The sequence below is a fragment of the Dermacentor andersoni genome, chromosome 9, assembly GCF_023375885.2.
Source record: "Dermacentor andersoni chromosome 9, qqDerAnde1_hic_scaffold, whole genome shotgun sequence".
NCBI classification, from domain to species: domain Eukaryota; kingdom Metazoa; phylum Arthropoda; class Arachnida; order Ixodida; family Ixodidae; genus Dermacentor; species Dermacentor andersoni.
Genome location: NC_092822.1, coordinates 68,119,115 through 68,144,566, shown reverse-complemented (window position 1 = coordinate 68,144,566; position 25,452 = coordinate 68,119,115). Strand labels below are relative to the sequence as shown.

General features: G+C 44.0%; 1 protein-coding gene across 1 annotated transcript in view; it reads right to left on the bottom strand.

The window, feature by feature from the left end:
• Nucleotides 1–6,506: 6,506 nt before the first annotated feature.
• The window catches only part of LOC126528211 (probable serine carboxypeptidase CPVL), a 33,251-nt gene continuing 14,305 nt past the window's right edge, over nucleotides 6,507–25,452 (bottom strand). Inside the window, exons 2-4 of the mRNA XM_050176098.3 lie at nucleotides 16,146–16,335; nucleotides 11,167–11,494; nucleotides 6,507–7,941 (exon numbers count right to left, since the gene is read on the bottom strand). Of these exons, the coding sequence (XP_050032055.2) occupies nucleotides 7,100–7,941; nucleotides 11,167–11,494; nucleotides 16,146–16,335 (1,360 nt within the window). The 3' untranslated portion in view covers nucleotides 6,507–7,099. The remainder of the gene's footprint in view (nucleotides 7,942–11,166; nucleotides 11,495–16,145; nucleotides 16,336–25,452) is intronic.

The window sequence follows — 25,452 nt, the reverse complement described above, 5'->3', positions numbered from 1 at the left end:
ACTAAAACAAAAAGACAAAAACAAAAAGCAGTCAAATTTGAAGGACAATTCGTGCCCCAAAGTTTCCGCAGAAAGAGTAGCATACACTACATGCATGCTACTGTTCTGTTATGTATATTTTTATTAAAAAGCACAGAACAATCGAAGGGTTCAAAAATAAATACACCAGCTTTTGTCGCAGACAAAAAAAAATGAAAAGAAAAGACTTCAAGCGCCATTGTAACAATTTGAGGGTTTTGGTAAAGTCCTTCCATTGTAACTTGTTGTGGCGTCATTTTTTGTTCCTTTGTGAAATGGAGCACAGCATGTGCTGATCAGGTAGCGCTTGCGTCGGTGCGAGGGAAGCGCGAGAGCTGTGCAAGAGTAAACATATTTTTTGCAGAGTCGGCAGAGTGAAATTCCAAATTCACGGCGATTTATTTCAGCGAGAAATATCGCGCCGTGAAAGTAGCTGGGCATTACTTGGGGCAATATTCGGTGGAGCCAGCAGCAAGTATTCTATTGGGCCACATGTCTAGTGGCCCATGTCTGCTCGGCAGGATAGCTGCCAGCACATACCTGCAGATAACTTCGGTCACTGGATACGTGAAAGAGGTTAGATATAGGTATACCGCAAAGTGGATACTGTATCCAAAGAATGCGAACCTCAATAAAATGCGTTCATTTGACCTGAGGAAACTTGGGTTCCTGTTCTGCCACGATGTAAGGCTTAGATTAGTGAGACAATAATATTCTTCGAAGTCGTGCGAATGACTTGCCCTATGCATATCCAACCAATAAATGAAGACTTTAACTGAGAACGTGTAAAGGTAAAGTGGAATATTATTATGCAAAACGCAATGGTGATATGTTGAATAGCCTGGAAAGGAAACAAGAATTCAGGATCGCTAGCCAGCTTCCAGAGTCTGTGCAGGAGTAGGTGTATCTAAATCCATTACTCATATGGGACCCTGGGCACGAGCAGGAAATTCACCGAAGCATAAATATGAGTTGAAGTGCACACGGCAGGCATTACAAAATGCTCACTTGGAGCTTACCACGGTAAATATTCACTGCATTCCACCGGTGCTCACATACGGGGTGTAAACTTGGAAGTTTACAAACAAGCTCGAGAAGAAGTCAAGGGCAGTGTAAGGAGAGATAAAACGAAAAATGTTCGGCGTCACTTTAAGACCCAAGAAGATAGTAGTGTGGATCAGAGAGCAAACGAGGATAGTCGATATTTCAGTTGACATTAAGAGAAAAAAATAGAGCTTGGCAGGCCATGTAACCGGCGGACCATTAGAGTTACAGAACGGCTACTGAGGGAAGGGAAGCGCAGTCGCGGACAGCAGGAAATTACGTGGGGTGATTAAATTAGGAAATTTGCACGCGCAAGTTGGAATAAGCTAGTACAAGACAGGGGATAAATGGAGATCCCTTTGCCTTTGTCCTGCTGCGGTCATGACAGAATAATTACGTTAGCATTATTAGCTTATTTCAACTTTGTGTCGGTCTCAGACTCAGACACCTCATGTATCTTCAAAAAACATAAGCGACTGGGTATGTGCCCGAACAGACAACTTACTTCATATTAGGTAACAAACGAATACAACGATATCTTCACTAATAATGAATTTCCCATTACGAAATTACGTATACACCGCCACCTGAACGTTAATGCGAATCACTTCGATGATCCACTCCCAGTGTTTAGCTTAAATAAATGTATTGACAATTTCTGCTTAATGACAAAGGAGTGACTACAGTATAACAAGATATAGCAATATAGCACGAATCAGGCTAGCACTAGAGATAGGAGTGGCCAGAAGAAAAATATTTAAAGAACGTGTAAACTTCGTCAAAATTTAAAACCCTCCCAAAACAACGACAAACTGAAAAAAATACAAGATCCAAAAAAAGTTACAAGATGTAACTAAGCCAAAGGAATGATAGCGATAAAGTATAAGTTGTCCGTTGGTATTTGTGTTAAATTTTCTGTTCTGAAGCACGTACACTTTGTTTGGAGAAAAATTATTGTTCTGATGTCCCTCTGACTGCAGCAGTTGTACCATTTCCACTGTAGTGAATAATATGCATTGACAGTATGTTCATACTTTTTTTTCTCTACATCATGCAGAATTTCCGACCGAATTTGTTCGTCGAAAGAAGGGCACCGGATTCTACACTAAAGGTAATACCCCTGCGCACGCTGCATGTTTGCGAAAACCGAACGCCACTGATCGCCAACCAACGATCAGGAAAACGGGTGAAAGAGCCAAGGAAACGTATTATCTTCAGTTCTTCAAACTTTGCGTCGTGAGAAATATTATTATCTCGCTATCGCTGTGAGTGCTTCGACCTGAGGGCGAGATAGAATGATTGCGTCCAATTGCGGTGAAAATTTCAGTACTTATACATTACGCAGCAGGTTCCCTGAAACTCGAACTCCTGGCATTGTGTGCGGCAGTCGGCAGTGCACGAGTAAACACATTCGAAGTCGGAGCACAAAAGGCGCCGCAGTTTGGCAGGACAATTGCTAGCAGACGCGCTCAAACTTTCGCCAGAGCTGTTTTGCCGACTCGATACCTCCCGCTGTTTTCTTATGTTTGGTTTCAGTGAAACGTACAGGACGGTAGCGCAGAAGTAAATACATACGTCAGATAGGGAAAGGAATTGTCAAAAGGCAGCATAACAATTCGAGTACTTTTTTTTCAGGAAGCACTCATGTGCACTGTACTCATTGCACTGTCGTTTTCCCAACTTTTTTAAAATAAACTCAGTGCTTAAGGACTAAACTTTGCGGCAATGAGAGGAACAGTCGAAGGAAGGTGTCTGGAAAAAATATTTTTCGATGCGTCAGCAAGTTTGAAAGTGCATTATTTTCCTAGCAAGCATGCGGCCACCGTGAAGTTTTCGCAAGGCATTATCTGGTGCAATATACAAATGCACAGCTCGTGCTTTGATATGTTTAACAATGTAGGCTTGCTGTGGAACATTGAAAAAAAAAAACAAGGCTACATCATCGTTATTAAGGTGCGAAAAGATGTACCCGGAGAAGGAAGTATTAATTAGGAACGGACAGATGAGGGGCCCAGCGAAATGTGTGCTGCGAGGCAGGCGGTGACTGCACCGAGAAACCTATAGCGAACAAGCTGTACTAGATGATATGGTCATGAGATTTCATTATCTTGTGCAATATACTAATGCGCTTCATATTTATCAGCAATGTTGAGTTGCTGTGACCTATCGCACAAAAGTTGGTTGCAGAGTGCCATTTGCTGCAACTTCACGTTCGCCGAAACTCTCCCTAGGAGCCTGGAGCAGGAGCCAAATTTGAAGAAACTGAAAGAACTCGCAGTGTATAACTTAATTTTATTCTTGAGAACACTTGAAGTCGTCTATACTATTCCTTAGTTTCTGCACTGCACAGAGTTATAAGAAATACTGACACTCCTTTTAGTTAGAAGAATATAGATCCCGAAGGCTTTTCACTGTGTCTCTCTATTACATGTTGCGTAGTGATGTTAGGCTAGAACTGCTGAATATTATGACGTGATTCCAGGGAAATATTAGTGGTCACTTAATGGTAAATGCGAGAGCCAAGGAAACGCTGTAGCATTACGGCTTACATCTTGCGTCTTACGTCATTACGTCTTAATATATATATATATATATATATATATATATATATATATATATATATATATATATATATATATATATATATATGCATTTTACGAAGCCAAGAAGCAAAGAGATCAAGGACAACATAGCAGAAATTCCTTGTACCTACTAATTAATGCAATAATAAATAATGGAAATGAAAGTGGATGAAAAAACAACTGGCCGCAGGTGGGGAACAATCCCACGTCGTCGCATTACGAGGCCGATGCTCTTACCAACTCAGCTACCGCGGTGCCATTTTCGCATCCACTTTTTGGGGTATTGGTGTTTTATTTACTAGAACTAACCCTGGGACCGTTAGCCAGCACTGTCACTCATAAGCATAGGTGGCGAGTGTGAAAGATCCTTTCTGCGGCTTTCGTACAATCTAATAGACTTCGCCCCAAGGTTAGAGCGATCATATACGTTGTGCCAAGGAGAGCCCTTGTTGTCCTGACGAAAAAAAGTGACCTTGTGTAAAGCTTGGTCCCAAAGTGGAGACTGTTCATTCTTCCAGTATAGGCTACTTGAATTGTCTATACGAAACGTTTCAGCTTTATAGCCTAGTAAGTGGTCACACGATTCAGCAGTTTGTCTAATGCGACTGCGGAGGATGAATTGGAGTGATATCATGAGGAACGTTCTGCATCTACAATGTTGAAATTAAAGTTAGGGCGTCAGAAAAGCGTCATTTTTTAGAGAAGAAACACAGAAGCTCGGAAGAAACAAGTACACAGGACTGGTTCTGAATTCCAACTGAGATTTGTTGAAGAAACATACGATAGAAACGAAACAAAGACTACGTAACAAACGGTGACCTTTCCTTATATCCACCGAATATCGCACAATTTGAAGAAAGTGGTTTATAAGGGCAACTTAAATCTCGTGTTCTGGGCCCCGTGTAAGCTTTCAAAAATATGCTCCCAAGCTCGAAAAGGTACCATATGCTGTGTAAGAGGCATGTCACTCGTTTCACTGAATGCACCTTGAATGTCGTGTTTAGGGTCCCCCTGAGTCGTGATAAAGTTTACATAGGACAGACTGGGAGATGCTTCATGGATAGGGCGAGAGAGCTTTCGAGTAAGAACAACTCGGGAGGACACGCAGCCGAACATTGCAAAAGGTGCGGATGCATACGGGAATTTGCGCGCACCACATTGCTAAGGCGGTCACGTGACAGACCAGAAGGGCAAATCGTTGAAGCATTTCGCATTCCGAAGTAGGGCGACAACTGCATGAGCGCGCCTTCTTTAGCACTTAACGGCACAGACGTTGTCTTCCGGGAAGAATACGTGTAGTGTCCCAATTTATTGACACTGCAACTTGCTCCTTAAGCAATGTCATTATTTTTTACTGCTTATCCCTCGTGTATGTCCCTGTTTACTGGCACAACGCATCGTTCTTCAAGCAGTTTTATTGTTCGTTATTGCTTATTATTGGTTTGTACTGTGTTTTTTTATAGTGTTCACGTTTCATACGAGTATACTTCGTAGTCGAGTACCATTCGTTGCTCGTTGGAGTACCATTGCTCTTGTTCGGTTATTTACTCCTTCTGGGTCATGGTTTTCCTGCAAAGCATTTACTTCCTTTTAAAATTATTTTTAAGTCTTGTTTTTTCTAGATTTTTATTAGTTCATGGGTCTGAACATGGGCTTAATCTACATTCACGTTTTTTGGAGGCAAGCGTTGTGCGGTCCGATTACATCTATTGTATCTAGTCTTCTTTGTCAAACTGGTCTGCGTGGCTCTGTCATGATGCATGCTTATGATGTGGCTGTCTTGGGGGGTCACGGTGCCTTTGAGATTTGGGGGCATTATCATGAGTGTGATTCCCCATGCTGGTCTCGTTCTGTGCCTATGAATATCATGTTTCTTCAGTAAAACTCAGTTGGAAGTAAGCGCCAGTCATGTGGACTCGTCTCGACTGTTTTTTCTCCTCAGTTATGAACCAACTCGCACAAGAAAATGTTCTTCTAAGCCATTTCTTAATCAAGTCTTACACGAATGTTCGATAAAAACGGCCTCCGAATGTTTATTCAAATATTAAATTTTCTTTCTTTTCTAAAACGGTAAGTACAAAGTTTGTGCATAGTCATTTGGTGAAAATTTAGGCATGTGTACATTTCTTTTGACAAGTATGAAATCAAGTTCGCAACTGCAACTCCACTCCACCTTTACGGACATTGTAAATCATATGGAAAAGTGGGCAAAAGAGAAAATAGGCTTGAAATATTTCAAAAAGCGAAAACAAAGCGAACCAGCAAACAAAATAAAGAAAAAATGAAATTTACAACGTAGATCGAGTAGAAGGGGGAAAAAGTATCCTGGTAAGTAAAAAAAAGTGCAATTGTGAACTGAAAGTATTAAGGACGAATACTGAATGCCTTTTCAAAAGTGGAGAGAACGTGAGAAAAAAAGGTCGGACAACTATAAATAATCTAAATAAACGGAGGCTAGAAAATGAGGTTTAAATCAGGATGTAAATATATTAATTAGCAATGAGGGAGATAGCCATAGGTTGGAAGACAAAATAATGTTAAAAATAGCTCCTTTATCTCGACATGTCAGACGGCAAAATTTATGCGCTGCTGTTAATATTCTTCCCATTAGCATAAGGTATAAATTGAAACGCTCCCTTTGAGAGATTCATTCCAGTTAGTTACAGTGTTTTACACTTGTGGATGACATATGACTTTGTATTTTAAGATTTCGGGAGAAAGAAATATATTTATGCATACAATTAAACGTCATGTAACTTGTCGAGTAAAAGAAAAATGACCAGGAGAAAGGGTTCTCAAAACAAATTTTTTGACGCGTTTCGTACACACAGCCTGGAAATATCACAGATACAGAACATCCAATGTTGTTTAATATAATTTTATTGTTGTTGTCATCATGTATTGTGTGTCGAAGTCACTGCTCAACATTTACGCAAATTCCTGAAGCTGTGAGTGTTCAGTTTGATCACTTATGATGATCGCAAGAAGGCTGCAAGGCAGGATCAAATGCCCTTCTTTCTGTCACAAACGAAGCAGTGGTACCACTACCTTTTGTGCCCATGTATATGAGCATGTAGCGACTTGGATGACTGTTAACATTTTAATGACGGATCTGGCTGAAAGGCGGATGCCGAGACGGGTGTGCGCAACAAGAAGGAAGGATAGATTTGCAATGACTACTCCTGAAGGCAAACCTAGATACATAGTTGTTGCAGCGAAAGTTATTACGAAAGGCTGATATGGTTTCTCCACGTTGTAAAGAAAAGGCGCAAGCTGGATCATCAATAAAATTAGTGCCAAGGAATACATGCTGAGGACTGAATGTTTGGCCTATAACAGCTAAGTTGAGTGATCATCCGGGAAAATATTTACATTTGCAGGTGAAGACTGTCGTTAAAGAAGCTGTTGTAACATAAATTTCGTATTGTTGGTCTTCACAATGCCATAAATGCCGTTTAGCACGCAGGCATTTGTGTGGTAGTTGGATGAGGCTTATTATGAGAAGCCAAAAACCGGCGATACAAATCGGCTACAGCAAAGGAACGATCCAATGAAAGGTAGTGGCCCCCGAAGAGCACATTGGCATACCTTAGTGCCCCTGCTCTTCTCTCGTAACCGAAAAGCTCCTGCGAAGTATCGTTCTCTCGGTGCCAAAACACACGTTCCGCGCCATTGAACACCTCAGAGCCACGCCAATGAAGCTGTCTGAAACACCTTTCCATATTCATTTCGGGAAAAATGGCGTCGAACTGCCCCGTATAAAAGAGGACACGCGTCCTATTCAGAACATATTCTACAGTATATTGATGATCGTGGAGGGCATCACCCATAGCTAGTGCCTTTACCACTTCAGATCTCATGCTATCGAGAACTCTGGAGGTGCTGACATGAATTTTGTTCTTGAAAATGGAGCTGTTTGCGTAAATATAGTAAGCAGTAACTTCTTCGTTCCTCTCTGCCTTTGCGATGCTCCCGTGGTGCTTAAAGCCGGTGAGGTTTTGGAATAATGTTGGTCTGTCTCTGCTACCAATGTTCAAGACAGTGTGCATGATCAGTGCAGCAGCCGCGGTATAATTTTTTTCCATTACAAAGGCATTGATCTCCTGTAATCGTGCAGCGAAAATGCCTCGGCCACGTTCGTCCAGTAATCCAGAAGAATAGAGATAATCGGTGGAGTTGATTAAGTCCAAAAGTGGGAACAGGAATCCAGCTCCTAGCATCACTCCTCTCAGCCTCAGAGGAACCCGGGGCTTTTCAGCCGTCAGTATTTTGCTAGACAATCCGATAGCGAACCTTGCTGCAAAACAGAGAAAAAAATTAAGAAAGAATTAGTCACCAAACAAACTCAAGCGTATGCAACGAGATTCTACTAAGTAACAATGTTTGGCTTAACAACGAACATATCTATTAATTGTGAGCTGTGTTCTCTACGATAAATTAGTAATAAGTAAGCTAATCGGATTCACATGTATATCCGTGAAGTCGTTTTTTGTGCAAGACCACTTTCTGTAATACCAACCCTTAGCTTCCTAATGTTCATAGGCAAAAAATTAACGTCGCCTATTTATTTTTGAATTTGTGTGAGAGAATCTCCTTAAAATATTACAGAGGTTTGCCACACAGCACCTATACTGTCACTGGCTGCGCAATACTATTGCGATGCTGCTATAAGCTGTCATAAAAGTAACGAGAGGTTGATGTACACGCCTTATCGAAGGCTAAACCCTTAGTTTTTTAACAATTACAGAAGCAAGCAGCTATCTTAAGCATACCGGCTGCAGCTTTTCGAGTTTCAATGACACCTCTAGCTTTATCTCTACATTCCTGCTCAGGCTCTTATTAAACACAATTTTGTAAGCATTTCTCCACGGATGGCATGTTAAAGAGTATTGTTTTGTGTAGCGTTACTTGTACTCCCTATTGTATGTCGATGGCATTTAATTAAGCTCCATCGTTTTATGTAAAAGCCAAGATATTATTATGAGACACGCCGTAGTGGGGCTCTCCGCAATAACTTATACCACGTGGGGTTCTCTAACGTGCAGCCACTGCACAGTAAACCCCCGTTTTCAAATTTCGCCCACGTCGAAATGTGGTCGCCATCTCGGGCATGTGATCCTGCACCATGTGGCTTAGCAGCGCAACGTCTAAGCCACCACGCCACCAAGGCGAGTTTGTGGGATTCACATGCCACTCCGAAGTTTTGGTCCCACTTCAATGTTCTTTTTTTTCTGAACGTAACTAAATCAGTGAACGCCACAAGATGTTCATGGAGGCTCTTTACATTGCAACAAAGAACGAATACGTTTGCTCTAGCCAACAGCGCTTTGCAACAAATCCAAACGAGATAAAATAAAAAAAATTGTTGAAAACGATCTTGCCAAGGAAAGATGAAAAATAATCCGAAGCAACAATATCTGAAGGGAACGCAGGTCTTCTCGATTCTAACATTATATCTATTTGATTAGGCCAGACTTCGGGGATGTGTAACACTATCTTGGTTCGTACGTAAATATTTTTTTCAATATGAGCCTTAATATTTCCTTTCTTACATCGTAGCAGATGTATATGCTCGCTTCTCATGCTCAGGTGCCGAGGAAAGCATACTAGGTCTGCATAATTAGCGCTTGTATTCTATTGCTATACGCGGTGGTCGCCTTTCGATAGGGTCAAAATGCAAATACTCCCGTGTGCCGTGTATTGCGGGTGCGTTAAAAATGCTCTGGTGGTTAGAAATTATCCGGAGTCCTTCACTGCGGTGTGCCTCATAATCAAATCGTGGTTTTTGGCACGTAAAATCCCCGAATGCAAATCAAATGTTTTATTGCTGTTCATTCTTGCGCTTTGTCAGTGGTCCGACCGGCGCACCACGTACGTTATCATCGAGATCGATGGACCCTGAGCGGTGAATGACAAGAAGTACATATATTCGAGTAAAATGAATCTTTACGTGATATCAGCCTTCGGCTTCTTACTGTTGCTTTCCGAAGGGCGCACAGCTAGGTTTTGTCACTGGTTGCTCCAGCCTCCCATGGCTCGCATCGGATTCGCTGATAAAAAAAATACGTAATCGGAGAGACGACAGTTCTTTGATCATGCAATTTGGCAAACTTTCCACAAGCGCCATGCTTGGCAATCTGGATGCATTGATTCGTGAAAAAGCGTTTAGTTCTGATGGTTTTAGCGTCGCATGTGGACAACAGAATTAACCACACGATGTTCAGTTTCTAGACTCCGAAATGAAGTGCATCCATCAGCGCGAGGTAATCAAAAGCAAACGTCAGCAGCATTTACAATCAACACCTTTTTTCAGCATCATTCACTGTTTCGGGCTCTAGTAATAGACCCTAGATGATCACGCATTAAAGAGAAATATTATTTTGCCGGTTACCGATGTGATGTCATTCGATTAGTTCCCACGGATAGATTCCCACGACATGTAAAAGAGAGGAAAAGCTACGTAACTACGATGATTGAACATCTCTGCAAAAGATGGCTGGCCCATTACTGATCGTATTGCACAGTGAGTTTGCGTTTCAATATCAATACTAGCAGAGATGTGCAAGAAGCTAAGTGTCGCTTTGTGCATGTCCTTAAAGACATGCCCGACTACGGTAAAAAGCTGTCGTATGAACATCTGGGCTGGTGTAACGTCAGGATTCTTTTCGCCCGGTTCTATTTCCTTTTATTTGTCATTATTTTCTCACGGCCAGCCGATCCCGGTATGACATGGGCGGAGCACCGCGTCTACCAGTGGTAACAGAAAAAGAACCAGTATCGGAATAGAATCGCTAAATTAGGCCCCCTGCCCTCGTATTCAAATAGCAGTTGATGATTTGCTGCCGGCCTGCTAATTGTTATGGCTGAAATGACTTCACAGAATACTATTCTCGTTTGTAGAAAGCTTCATGAAATATGTATGTCATCCCTATATACTACCACTCGTAATTAGTGGTCCCAAGTTGTTTCTGTCTCGGAGTAGTGCTGCCTTCGGCAACAGGCTGTTTGTTGTTATTGCTACTCAGTTACCGGGGGGCGTAAATTTCCGTTTACTGCTGCTTGTTATATTGTTCTGCACAGTGTGATGTAGCCATTCAAAACCGTAGTTGACGGAAGCAGGAGCAGGCTAAATGAAGGATGTCTATAACAGCAGAACGGCTCCCAGTTCCCCTCTAAAAGCACCTGCAGCATTTACCACTGTAAAATTACGAAAAGAACATGCCTTCGAAAATAGCAATTTTTTCCTGTATGTGCATGCGGAGCAGAGTGGGACTGCAGCATTTATTCGTTTATTCATGTGACCCAGCATCCAACGTCTTGAGAGTGTACCTTTTCTCAAGGCTTGTTTCTTACTGCTGCTGATTCCATGTCTCTTGTGATTGTTCAAAGAGCTGTAATCTCGCACATGTTTACAAATTTTACCACCCTGAATATTCGTGCAAACTTTTTCCTTGCCCTGCGACTGTCACCGAACCAGCGTATTCTTTAAAAGTGAGCATGCACGCTGTATATCACACATTACCTCCGTACGATTCCCCGGCAATGTAGAAGTCGCTTTGGTTGTACTCTGGAAATATTCTCACAAACCGCCGCAGAAACCACATGATGTCTATTGACGTCTCATTGAGGGTGCGTCTATATTTTCTTTTGTCGTTGAAACTGTATCCAGTACCAGTGGGTTGGTCCAAGTAAACCACGTTGAAGTCTCTCGTAATAGTATGGTTTCTGTAAAATAGCTCGCCACTGGAGCTTATTCCAAGAGGCCCATTTTCGAGAAACTGTCCAAACAGGGATGATTTTCCAGGACCACCTTGTAGCCACAAGAGAAGGGGTTTTTTGTCAGCATCTTCCTGCACGAAAGAAAATTTATCGAGATTTGCAGCATTTACCGCGTTTAGAAATTAATACACATACTTTATAAACAAGGTACGTACTGCAGCTTAAGCTATCACTGTAATGCAGAAATGAACAGTTAGATACAAAAGTGGGACAAAAAAACTAATATAAATTTAATCCATAGTACCGAAGAATAGGTTCTATTGAAACAAACTGACGCATGTATGTGGCCAAACTGCCTCATTTCCAAGTGATGATTGTGCAGGGAAACATAGCTCCTCCCCAACCCCCCGTATTGCTTGGGTAGATCACTTTATCCGTTGGACAACGAAGTTTATTCTATCTATCTCTCTTGAGCTGTCTTTTGTATAAACGAACAGGAACGTAGGATTTTGTGTATTTAATTGAGAATTGCACCTTATAGTAACAATCGAATAGCATTTCAAATCTTTCCCATGCACAAAAAGCAATCTTTCTTGCAGAATGCTCTCCTAACAGGGCCCAACTTGGCTTCAGTCGATTGTACGAAGGGAAGCAAGTATAGCTCGCGGTCGTCAGGATGTGTAGCCTATATATATATAGCCTCTGTTCACCCTAATCTCGCTTATCGAACTTCGCGCAAGCTGCATAACTTCAGCTTAGCGCGCGTGTGCAGTGCTACTGACGCATCTAACTTAACCGCTCTTCCACTTACGTGCTATCCGTTTGTGGAATGACTTTGCTGGTAATGTTGTATCGGGCGAGACCACGCAAATTTTTGTGATTATCTTAAAAAAGATGTATAGTACTATGCTCCAAACCTTGATTTTTTTTCGCATTTGCCGCATTCGCCATGCTCCTTGCCTATGGTAGCGTTGCCTATATGCCTGGCTTTTTCCTTTCTTTTTTTTAGGTGAAAGCTATCTTTTGTTATTTGTTTTTGTCCTGCGTAGGACTCTTTACTTTGAGTAATGAGTCGCACATTTGCTCGTTGCTGTGTTCTTTACAATTTTAAGTGCTGTTGTTACTCCCTTGCTTCTAAAGTGTATGTCAAATTCATCGGTTCAATCTCATCTTACCGTGCTGACCTTTGTTTTACTTTGTTAAGGAGTCAGTCTATTTTGATCTTTATGTATGCATTTACTGTTAATTATAGGGTTAATTTACGTGCCAGAACCACGGTTTTATTATGAGACACGCCGTAGCAGGGACTCCGGATCAATTTTGGCCATCTGGGGTTCTCAACCGCGCACCTAAATCCACATACATGGGTGTGTTTTGCATTTCGCCCCCATCACAATGCGGCCGCCATGGCCGGGATTCGATCCCACGGCCTCGCGGTTAGCAGCGCAACACCAAGCATAGCAGGTGTATGTATTTACTGAACTGCCGCCCTTACACAATGCCTCACGAAGGCTCTGGAAGATACTTACAAATAAATAAATAAATAAATAAATAAATAAATAAATAAAGAAAGAAGGAAAGAAAGAAAGAAAATAAAAATAAATAAATGAATAAATAAATAAATAAATAAATAAATAAATAAATAAATAAATAAAATAAATACATAGATGTCTTGGTGCTCTTGGTTAGAAGAGCACCAGTAAGAAAGTAAGAAAAGTAAAGGACCGGTGCTTATAGCGACACTAGCGCACTTCCTTTCGAACACTTGAAGTGAAGGGAGTATCTCCGTGACGTGAAAATTATCCGTGCCCCATCAGTGCATGTCCGCAGTGTAGCGAAATGCATATTATATCAACTGATCTTTTCCTGAGTAACGTTTATTACACAAATAGGAAGTCAGCAAATAATGGGAAACGTAACTCTTACGACTGGAGGAAATCTCACACATGGCACCTTGTGAACGCCCGCACCATTGCCTATTGCTTTTGTCGATAAAGATTTTCGGCCTCCGGAGCAGCTCGTTATTTTCGTGCTGCTGCTGCATAACTTGGCCGGCGGTAGCACTGGGTTGGTTGGTGTGGCTCTCTCCAGGGCGAGAAAGAGAGTAACGTAAATGCTTAAAGCCTGCGAAAACTACACCCGTCTAGACGCCTTGGATGCATTTAAGACTCGCGTATCACGCGACCAAAAGTCAACAAAAAAGCTCCTGCACATGCTCATTCGACACGTCTAGCTCGTGTCGAAAGAAACCTGGTTAAATGGAGTTTGACAGCAGGCAATTCCGAGACGAAAGAGAGCACTCAGTTATGTTTGTTTCTTTCTCTCTCTATCTCTCAAGTTATCCAAACAATACAACGAGTTCACGGCAAAAGTCACTTCAAGTGACCAACAGGGACCGATAAAAAAAGAAAAAAAGCCACAGTTTCGCCAGAAAGCCGAAGCACGATTGCGATAGCAAATTAGCAGGCAGCCATATGAAGTAAGGATATAACTTTTATCGGTCGTATAAACTTGTAAATATTAGCTTTCTAAGTAAATCAACAAGCACGCTGTCAGCGGTATGCTATGGGTGCGAGGGAAAGCATGCGAGGGTGAGCCGAGATGGACGGTGGCTTGATGCGCGCAGTTTTCCTGCGCCCCTACTTTTGGATCGAGCTCTAGGGGACGAGAGCGCGTCTGCTACTCAAGCTCAGCCGTGGATTCGCATGACTGCGTGGCTGTCTGCGTGGCTGAGTATATACGCGACCCGCGCGTCGTAACTTGGATGTAATCTGGGATATTAAAACTCGGAAATCGCAATGTGTAACATAGAGCAATTAATTAAGTTAACTAGTGAGGTATTGCCAATTAACCGATCTTGTCTTTCCAGTTCTGGTGCAAGTAATGCCCACCTGATTTAATAATCTAACTGAAGGAGTATAATTAGGCTGTTTCGAAAATTTTTATTTCCACAAAAGACGATAACAAAACTTCGAGTCACAATGGCGGCATAATTCCATCAAGACGATGAGATATACAAATACGAAGCATTATATACACGGCACGAATTCAAAGAAATGTCCGAGCGCACATGACCTCACTCACATATAACAACGTAGACCCACGGAAACTCACAGTTACACATACATTATTTGCAACAATCCATAAAATAAGTACACAATGTTTACATACAATGAACATGTCACACAGGCACTCTACATAACTTCGTAGTGATGCTATGATATATCTATCTGCCATAGGTGATTTGTAAAAATATTGAAGGGAAAAATGATGACCCCACATATGCGAAACTCATACGAAGCTACTTATGAAGTGGAGTATAAAACCCCTGCATGCTGATCAAGTATGGCGATAATAATTGCATTATTTTGATAATAACTTTAATGCCGGCTCCCAGGCATATCTAAACGACACTGATATTTTAATGAAATGCTAAAATATGTAACATCTTTATTTTTTTTTATTTAGCCTCAAAGTAGGTACGCGTTCTTGGCCATTCGTTCAGAATGAGCAATCCCACTACCATTCCTACACAAAACCTGAACATTTCATGCCAGCTTACAAATACATCTAAAGCACACTGATTTGTTAATATAATGGGTAATTATATTTCACGGTTTCTTTGATTTACTTTTTTATTCATACGTTTGGTATGGGCCACTGGAAGACTGCGCGGTAACGTGAAATCCTCCAGAATGGGTATGTCCTACTGGCGCATAAGGGGCACAAAATGTTGCTTATACGGGTCGTACTTTTCTGTGCATATGTATTTTATCATCATTCTTCCCTCCACCGGCATCATGCATCACGTTCCTCCTTGTGACATCGCAGCGTGCTGTCTTACATTTTGCATCTGCCTAAATTCGAGTTTACATTTCAGTTTAGCTTGCGAATGATGCAGTGCATGAACATAAAAAAATTCATGCCAATAAAGTTAACCACCACAACACGGATGACCAGTGCAAGCTGGTAGACTGGCTTGCGTCCAGCCTTCCTGGACTGAGGGAGTTCGCTACCATACGACGAAAACAACCCTCTCCTAAGTGAAAGTTTCTTCATCATCAAAAATAAAGTTCTGACATTTGTGGTGGAGAAACAAGAACATTCCATACATTAGTCGTTGCATATATTTATAGTAAACAAGACTGTGTGCAGGCAATTAATTTAATTAACCTCTTGGAATCTATGTGATCCCTTGTTTAACATAGATTTCCACGTGTGCATTGAATCATCATGATATCTTGTTCAGTGCTTGAGGATGCCACTCAAAAGCCCGGTCACATCAGGCACTCTGTCGTACTTCATGTTCAATGAATAAAGCTTAATTTTACGCACTCTGGCGATCAGCCATCATTTCAGTGAATGTTTCACAACACCATCACCAAAGAGGCGCCGGTGGGCACATGGCACATTTAAGGTCTGTGCTTGCTCTTAGAAAATAATTGGTGAAGAAAAGTGATATACACTAGGCCATAGTGCAATTTTTATTAATCAATAGGGCATAATTAGAATTGCTTCTCTGGTTTGCAACTAGTCAGTACATATTGTTGGCTGCATTTCTAAGGCCGCACAGACGTTTATGACACCTTTGTAAACTCGACAGTGAGATGCATAGATATACTGTGAAGGCATAAAATCCCTGTCACCGCGTTGTCTTCGTGGTTACTGCATGCGCCTATTTTGTGTCACAAATAATATTAAACGAATAATTAAAGCACCTACTTTTCATAAGAACGGCAGGATTTCCTGAAAATAAGTTTTGAGGATCAAAGGAATACTTACTTGTGCTTTAATGTGCAAGAAAAACAAGAAAGAAGAGTTTCCACGTTCGTCGACATTAATGAATCCAGAATATGCTTCCACGTTAGAGGAGGGTGACGGGAAGCACACACGGCTTTTGTTCTTTTTTTCTAGCAGCTTTTCTGGAGATCCTAGGTCGAATCTTGAAAAAATCAGATCACCCGAGTCCCCACTGTAAAAAAAGAAAGTTCAGAAGTGAGTCAGTTGCGGATGTCAGACTTTCTTTCTGTGGCAGAACGTAGCCGCAACCTAGGCTGTAAGTCCGTAGATGCTGAATCCGCACAGCAGTGCAATCTAAATGCCAGTGTACTCGATAGTGGGTGAGCAACTGTCCTCAACTCGTGTCAAGTGACAGCCGGTACGAGTCTCTGGAATGCGACTGGGGTGCACGGCTGCTTCATAAAAAAAGTGGTGGCATCAGGAAATGCGACATCTCTAAATAAAATGGGTTACTCAAGTCACTGCCCGACGGCATTTCTCAGCGTAGCTCTAGAAATAGCGCCAGTGAGGCCCGACAGAAAAAGCTTTGAGCTTATTTTTGCTTCATCAATAAAGTGTATTGTCTCTCTTTCTGTAGGAAGAACAATACTTATACGAGTATACATTCCCGTACCATAATTATGTTGTTCCGTACTAGCGATTTATATTTTTTGAAACTTTAGCACGAAAAACAACCAAGTGTCGACGCTAAATACGACAAAGTCGGAGTTCATGGTGGTTCAAATTAATGGATAATTAAAATACAAATTGCAGTGCTTAATCAGAAAAATCTACAAGCAAGCAATCGGACTCTCCATCACTACCAGCAACAATAGGCTACAACAGCTAGGTCTCCACAATACACTGGATGAGCTAATCGAGGCATAAAGAATAGCACAATACAAACGCCTGTCCAAAACTGAAACAGGTAGGCAAATATAGCATCGCCCAGTTATAAAGTATCATACCCAACATGGCGTCAAAGTCTATATGCGCAGACACCTCAGAGACATGAAAACCATCCCTCCAATACTCAAGAATATGCATCCTACCCACCATCAGGGTAGACGGGAAAGGAAAGCAGAGCATGCAACATACAGAAGAAATTCGATAACAGCAAGAACACCACATTTGTAGGCGCAGCCAGATACAGACACAAGCGCGCCTACGCAGCAGTGGTGATAAAATACAAGGGAAATGCCCGACGAGCGCTACAGCCAACACACTACATGGAGAATGGGTTATCTTTAGCGATTCGCAAGCCGCTCTCACATTACTACAGAGCAATAAGAAAAATTCTTTGAACACTTTGCTACTATATGAGACACTCAAAGAACTTACAAAAGCAAGCGCAATGAACCACGTAATTGCATTCCAGTGGATACCTGGACACTGCAATATTCCTGGTAATACTGCAGCGGACGCAGCTGCGAATCGGGCGCACAATAACGCGGAGACAACCAATCTTCCTCTATTGCGTAGTGAAGTCCGTCTGCTCCTGAGACAGATTTCTTGTCGCCTCAGCGAAACTACCTGGTTTGATCAGCAAACTAAAAACTCTGAGTTATACTTTATAGACCCATGTATAAACTTATCAATGCCGGGAAACCTAAGAGACAACAGAAAATTTGAAACATTGGTACACCGCCTGCGTCTTGGTACTGCATTCACTAAACACTTCTTGTACAGGATAAAACATGTCCCTAGTCCACAGTGTTCTTGTGGCCATCCAGACGAAGATGTGCATCATCTTCTCCTCGAGTGCACAAAATACGATCCACAAAGAAGGGTACTGCAAGCAAATTTGTTGATATTAGACAGAAGACCATTCACTCTAAAAAAGATACTTGGCCCATGGCCAACTGCGGGCCTTCAAGAAAGAGCGCTTCTTGCTCTGAAAAAGTTTTTAGAGGAGACCAACATTTTGGGAAAATATTAGGTATCAGATGATCCGAATACGCTAAATGAGTAACACAAACGTTGATTGTGGTTCATAATGGGTTTATGTGGTGATCACAACTTTTGCCCAATATGTATAATTCTGTTCTGTACTTGCAGTGCATTACATGTGTTGTGTGTTTTGGCTGTCCGAAATATCTGACTTTATGTATGCGTGCGTGGACTGAACTAATGCACAGAACTTTGCGACTCATGTACTGTTGGACTGTACATTTTTTATTCATCCAGTGTTCTACTGAGTGCCATATTTCGTGTCGCTATTCTCCCTTTTTACGCAAACTTATTTCCTTTGCCAAGTGACAAGGAGTAGCCGGTGCCACCATAAAGGCGCCAACCTCTCCTAATATTCATTTCAATAAAAAAAAAGCCGCAGAGGAAATAGCTATTGCGCTAGCCATAGCGCAAACAGAAGCGGGCATAATCATCAGTGATTCCCAGACGGCCATACGAAACTTCGCCAACGGTAGAATCTTCCCAGAGGCACTACGACTCCTAAAATTAGCTAATAACCGCTCATTAGCTAATAACCGATCTCATCTCGACACCCGCTCACACACTAAGAGACGGTAGCAATGAGGTGGCGCACCGCATGGCTCGGGAGCTTACTGACCGAGCCCCGGTTAGTCCCGCCTCACCGACTACCGATGAGTGTGAGTGGGAAGATCGAATGACCAGATTTCACGAAATTACACAACACCATAAATTGCAGAGGCGTACATTCGCGGCGCCGCGCCCAAATGTAAGCGAAAAGCAGTCTGTCGAATGGCGGCAGTTGCAGACCAGATCCTATCCGAGTCCAGCTAAAATGCACTTAATACACCCAGATTTACACACGACGGACAAGTGCAGACATTGCGACACTAGAGTCACCCTGGAGCATATTCTATGGGAATGTTCGGCTGTAATACAGGATAACGTTGATGCAGCCTCAAAGAGCGACAAGCTCCGCGCCGGCTGGGAGTTGGAGTTGCTCAGCTCGGACCTGCAGCACCAACTCTGGGCCGTCCAGCGAGCCGAGGAAGCCACCAAGGGCCAAAAACCCTTGGTCGAAGCGTAGGCAGGGTCCAGCCCCCCCCCCCCCCCCCCCCCCCCGCCAAATCGCAGTGCACTGAATGAAGTTATTTTAATGTATGAAATGTTTATTAAATCGCTTTCTTCAGTCACTTTGTTGTTCACTCATTACGTATCATAGTCGTATTTCAGACGCAGTTACTTCGACCTTGTTTTTTTTTATTTCTTTAGCGTCGACGCTTTGTTCAGCTTCTTTTTATCAAGACGCCAGGGGGGCCGATCCCGGAGATGTAGCAGTCTAAAATAGGATGTGGTTCGTTTTCGCCTATATTGAAACTACTAATTACGCGCATACCGGTAATTTCACCTAATATGCGACTAATTATCGCGTTATGCGGGCACCGCGGAACCCGCCTTCTATTCCTTGACACGAGATACTCTTGCCTCGCGAGAGCGCGGCTTCTCCATTTCCCAACAGTGTGCCGTTCGGCGGCGTTGCTTCAACACGTCTATATCTACGACGATGCACCCTTCACAGGGGTATAGTGCAATGTCGTTATTATTTTTTTTTTTGCTGTATTGGCAACAATCACGCCCCTGTCGTTATTTTACCTACTCTGCGACTGAAGCTCGCTTCTTGTCTCCTTGAGAGCCGCATTTTTATATCTCTTGCGACTCGCTACGACGCTCTGGAGGTGCAAACGGGTGGTTATTTTTGTGGAAATGGTTTCACGATACAGAGATCCCACACAGGCCAAACTCGTGTGAAGTCGCCTAAGAAGTCCTTGCCTTCCAAACGCGTGTGGAATTATTGTACTGCATGTCAAATGTTTCCGTAATGCAACATCGATTAGGAATCGCGTTGGGTAAATCACAAGATGTCGTTTCGGCATTGTTACTAACAGGTTAAGTTATCGTCTATTTTCACTACAGTTATTTCAAATTATGAGCATGTTCCATGTTGTGGGAACTCTATAATGACGTGTGTCTGGGGTTGTTGACAAAACAGACGAATCATGCACACACGTGGCAGACATTCCGTCTAATGAAACTGTCAGAAAGGTGAGTACAGCGTCTTCTGTTGAAACACGGAACGCCAACTTAGGGAGCCTAGATGTAGTGAGCGCAAGACAGATTAGAGTAGCACGGCCGCTGGATAAAAAGAAAAAAAAAAGGTGCGGCCTTCCGCGTGCATCGGAAGCGGCGTGATCCGCCGTGGCACCACCAACCGAGGACTGTTGTTCGGGGATCGGCATCGAAAGGGCGCCGGGATCGCGCCAGAATGCTGTCGCCCGTGAAAGACGACGCGCCCCATCTTCGACAGGTAGCGACCTTCGGGCCAGCCAAGCGGCCGCAAATGTAACTACGCCAATCACGTTCGCTCCAATTGCAGCCCGTCTGACGCGGCAGGCTGCAACTTTCTTGATGCAGAAGCATCAAATAGCCCATCGAATGAAGAAGCCGGCGTCTGTTTCGAAACTTTCCATTGGCTACTACGCCACATTACGAGCGCGCTTAGACGGAGCAGAGAGGGAGAAACGGAACACCTTATGCCTCAATAGCGCGCCAGCTGTTGCGTGAGGGGAAATGGCACTGCCGCAACGTGTTTCTCTCATGCCCACTGGCTTCTGCGCGCGCCAGCCGGCGGCCTTGGTAGCCGCTGCTGCTTTCTTGGTCTCTCGTCGCCCTGGACGTTGGATGCATTCGGCGTTGGCACCGCAGACTGCTGATGTTTCCTGGCTCGGGCACTACGTACCGCTATGGAGTCTTAAGCATCTACATCGTGCTTGACCGCAACTTCGGCGGTAGTAAAACGTGGTCGTCCATGCCAGTACGCTGTGGACGAAGTACGGGAGCGCATGAACGCAGCAAAACGAGCGAAAACCCAGATGCACGTTGCTGCGATGCGCTCTGCCCTCACGCAAGGCGTGATGCGCTATCGTGGCAGCAGCTGTTCCGTTTCGCCCGATCTGCTCCGTCGAGGCTTGCATGTGCGGGCCGAGTTCTTCATCAGGCACCACATTCAGCCGTAGCAGCACGTGTGCGTGCGCGCTGCCCCGGTGTTGGAATTTTATACGCTTAAAGTACGTGACAGTTAGTACAGTACAAATGTAGAAGCTGCAAAAAAAAAAAGAACGATGAAAATAACCCGCGCTATTTCAATCGTAGAACACGGTAACCTACCTGCAGCAAAACTGGAAAACGTTACTCGCAGCGCAAAACTCGCAGGAACGCTCAGCGGCATTCACTAGAACATTCAATTGGCGTTCACTTGGGCAACTCATAAGAAGTGTTTAGCTGTTTTCGGGTCTTTCTTTATTTTATCCAGCGGTCGTGAGAGTACATTATTTTCACTTTTGAGGAAACTGCTCGCCGTGAATTCACACTGTATATGCTGCGGCCACCACCGTTGTCGTGCACTCTGGCCCTCGGCAGCGCAGGCGCGGCGATGGCCAGAGGGCTTTTCCAGACGCGGGGTGCGTTTGGCTGCAAAAGTGACGAGGTTGACGCTCCCTTCACGCTACGCCCAATCGCCTCGGTGCCGGAGCTGTGGCAGCGTTCTCCCTTTAACGGCTGGAAGAACGAGCGTAGTGCGCATGCGCACGATAAGCACGTGAGCGTTCCTGCTGAGCTGCTTTCTGATGCAGTGCTCTAATCTGAACGGGCAGTAGACATCAAGCTAACGCTGTCTAATATTTAACTGGATCCTGACTAGCGGCGACGGTTTCCCGTCAGTTCTATCCCCTACGCCATCGAGTCGCTACGCCTGCTACGTCACTGCCGACGCACTTCATCGCAGCAGCGTTGTGAGACGCCTGGTAGCCGCCAGGGCACTTGTTCTGGTTGCCTACAGTCGGCGACAACCTAAGAATTGCAAAGAAGCGCCACCCACAAAAAATCAGTGCGCCTGCTCTCCAACGCTGAAACAGAAGTGAACCATCTGGAGTCTGCCTGCAGCTTAATGAATTTGGTCGGCTAATGAAGATACTAAGATAATTAGAAAATAAAAGCTAGGTTTTTCGAGCTAAAATGTTGCCTCTGGCTGATCAGTGAGACGAGGATCGCCTATAAAAGATACCTAGACATTCAGGGTTTCACCTTGAAACCAGCAACACAAAGACCGATCTTCATGGATAACACGATCGTTTCAAACACGTGAAACCGCTTCACGTCAGGTAGATAAGCGAATCCAATTAACAGTGTTCGTATCGTCTCTTGTCGAAATAAACTTTTTCTAAACACAGCTGGCGCATCTATGGAGGGAACACTTCGGAGGGAAAAAGATATTGTGACGCCATATCCGTTAAAAGCAGAAGTGACGCCACTTTGTTCTCAAAAGCGCGAAATTTGTTTTGGTGGCCCACCATTAGACTTGATGGGCGTCTTTAGCTTTCAGTGCGGAAAGCGATGCAGTAAAAGGTCAGCCGTACGGGTGTCGAAATCGTACCCTTGCGCAACATATACTTTCTTTGAGTGAGTGAGTGAGTGAGTGAGTGAGTGAGTGAAAACTTTATTGAAAATAAATAAAATAAGGCACGATGGTTGGGACCCCTATTCCCTGGCCCCACTGGCACAAGCGGCTTGCTGGGCTTCGTCCAGAAGAGCCAATGGACTCTCCCTGACCCTCGTACGCAAGCCATGCCTCCCGCTGCCTATTCCTCATTAGTAGATGTTGGTGCATTATGGGGCTGTCTATGTGCGGAGGCCTCCTGGTGCACTCCCATGCAATGTGTTTAAGTGCGGGTGTGTCTGTGGAACACGGGCACTCGTCAGTGAACTTCGTGTGGTGTATTCTCTGGAGGTGGCGCAGGTTGGGGCAGGTATTCGTGTGAATACGAAGCCAGTCCCTCTCCTGCTGGCTGCTTAAATTGGAGTGAAGATGCACAAAACGTCTCCGTTCCTGCCTTTGCTGTAGGCGGATGTCACAAGAACTCGGTGGAAGGTCGTCGCTAAGCCATGCCGTTGCTCGGACGTTTAATCCTCGAGCAATACGGTCTGCCCTCGCGTTTCCTGTCAGTCCCTCGCGCGCCGTACATCATATAATAGTGTGGTGCCCTTCTAGATGATTGCCTAAAATTTTTATTATTGATTGGGGTGCCCTTCGATTTAGAAACTTGCGGCAAGCCGCTTGTGAGTCGGATAATATGACAGCCGAATTGGTTTGGCGCTCGGCGCCCTGAATGGCCAAGGCGATGGCTACAGCGTCTGCCACACATGCCGATGTGGTTTTGAAAGATGCGATTGTTATGTTGTTCTGACATGTAGAGATTATGGTCAAGGTGTCAGAGCTGATTCGATTCGCATCCGCATAATACACTCCCAGTCCCACGCCTAAACGTTTGTGTATAGTCTATCCTTGCCCCGCGTCGTCCAGAATGGTACTTGGGGTGCATGTTTTTGGGGATTGGGGCCACCGCTGTTCTCTCTTTCAAGGATGGCTAAAGCTTTGGGTGTAGAGTGCTGGTCCCATCGTAGGACGCCAAGCCTGTCAGCCGTCGCAGACTCATGAAAACAACAAGTACATGGCGGCCGTAACTAACTACTTTTGACTGCACGACTGAACAGGTTGAGAAAAGATGAAAGTAGCCGTGCCATCAAATTCAGTGAAACGTCGACAAGCAAAACAACACAACGTGTGAGGGGAGCGTATTGTCACAGGTGAACTTTACCAGTGCGCCTTTCTGCATGCTTCAAGAGATGCATTCGATTGCAAGTGATAGCAGCGTCAACACTTCATCGTCTTCTTATGGTGGGCGCTGAAATAAGGTATTTATTGATAATGATGACGTAAAATAGAGCTCCCCTTTTTTTCTCGTTGGGCGCATTTAAAATTGAATACAAATTGTATTTTCTTTGAGTTAATCTTACTGTGGCCTGTTTTAGTGAAGGAACGCCATTTTTTCCCTATGTTTGTTCCCTCCTCCCATAGTCACCCTTCAATCGCTGCTCGTATAACCACCCTTGCTGATGTCGGTGACAATGTGTTCTGAACGGCTTTTTGCCCGATGCTTCGCGACCTATTTGAATCGACATTGTAGTCGCCATGACCGAAAAATGGTGCCAAAAAGGCTGAGGGCGCAAATAGTAAAAACTCCTCACAATATGCTCGGATTGACGTCAAATTCCTAAGGGAGGTTCCTGTAGAGAAAGTAAATTAAGGGGTTTGAAAGAAATAGTGGGTAAATTTCGGTGTGGGTGTGAGCATGCTTGCCCGATGCCACGGTGGCTCCACGATTCTCGTTGAATAAAGTTGTGTCTAGTGCGTGCGTCATTGCACACGTGACAGCCCAGCCAATAAGGAAGAGGTGGTGCGACGTCAGGAGTATATAAAATGAGTGTAGAAAATAAAACCATGCATTAATGTACAATTTGTCAGCGCTGAGCACTCCTTCGAGTTATGAACTTCTCGCGGGAAAGCGAGCGCATTGACACGCTTCGCGTGGTTTAATTTCTCCTCGCCGAGGCGGATTTAGAACGCAGGCGAGAAATCCCATGGACAAGGAACGCGCGAAAAAAAAATTCATTTCACCAAAATGTCTACAATGTTTTCGCATTCCTACACGTAAGCAGTCTTAAGTGCCTCTGCCAAATTTTTCTTCATGCCCTTTTATTAAATGAACAATTCTTTTTCTCTCTGATTCTCCTAATTTTAAAGCGCAGCTCTCTTTCCCTCTTGCGCGGCCTTCCCGTTGTTCTTCTTGTATTTCCTATTTGCCGGTACCGGACATAGCGGAAACAGGCACCGGCTGTAGTATCAACACAGGCGGCCCGGAAAGGCGGGGTGAGGGGACTTGTGAAAGCGTGCACAAGAGTTTTGACACAAACACGCCGTCGTCGTCATGACGCCGTGTTATTTCGTCGCCTTCACTCCGTTGTGATCATTCCTTCGTTGTCTTGCCATCGCGACCGCTTCGCGGTCTTTACGCAGTTGACGCCACCGCGTTGTCATTTCATCTTGAGAATGCCGCCAACGTCCCGCCGTCATCAACATTCCGTCGGCATTCCTTAGCACCGTTATGTCGTCATAACGCCATCTAAGTCAGGCAATCGTCGCTATTCCGCACCCGTCTTGCCGTCATCATCGCATCGTCGTCCTCACCCCATTGTCATATCGTTATCATGCCATTGTCGTCATTCGTCATGAGGCCATCGTTGCCAATCTTTCATTGACGCGCAGTCGTTGTCACGTCGTCGTGGCTGCTCCATCGACGTCCTTCCTATGTCATCATCCTACCGTCATCCTACTGTCGTCATCAGTTAATCACCGTCAGGCGTCGGAACCGCGTGTTAGAGCACCACAAATTTAGGCTGAGCGATGCGCTTCCCAACGAAAATGTGA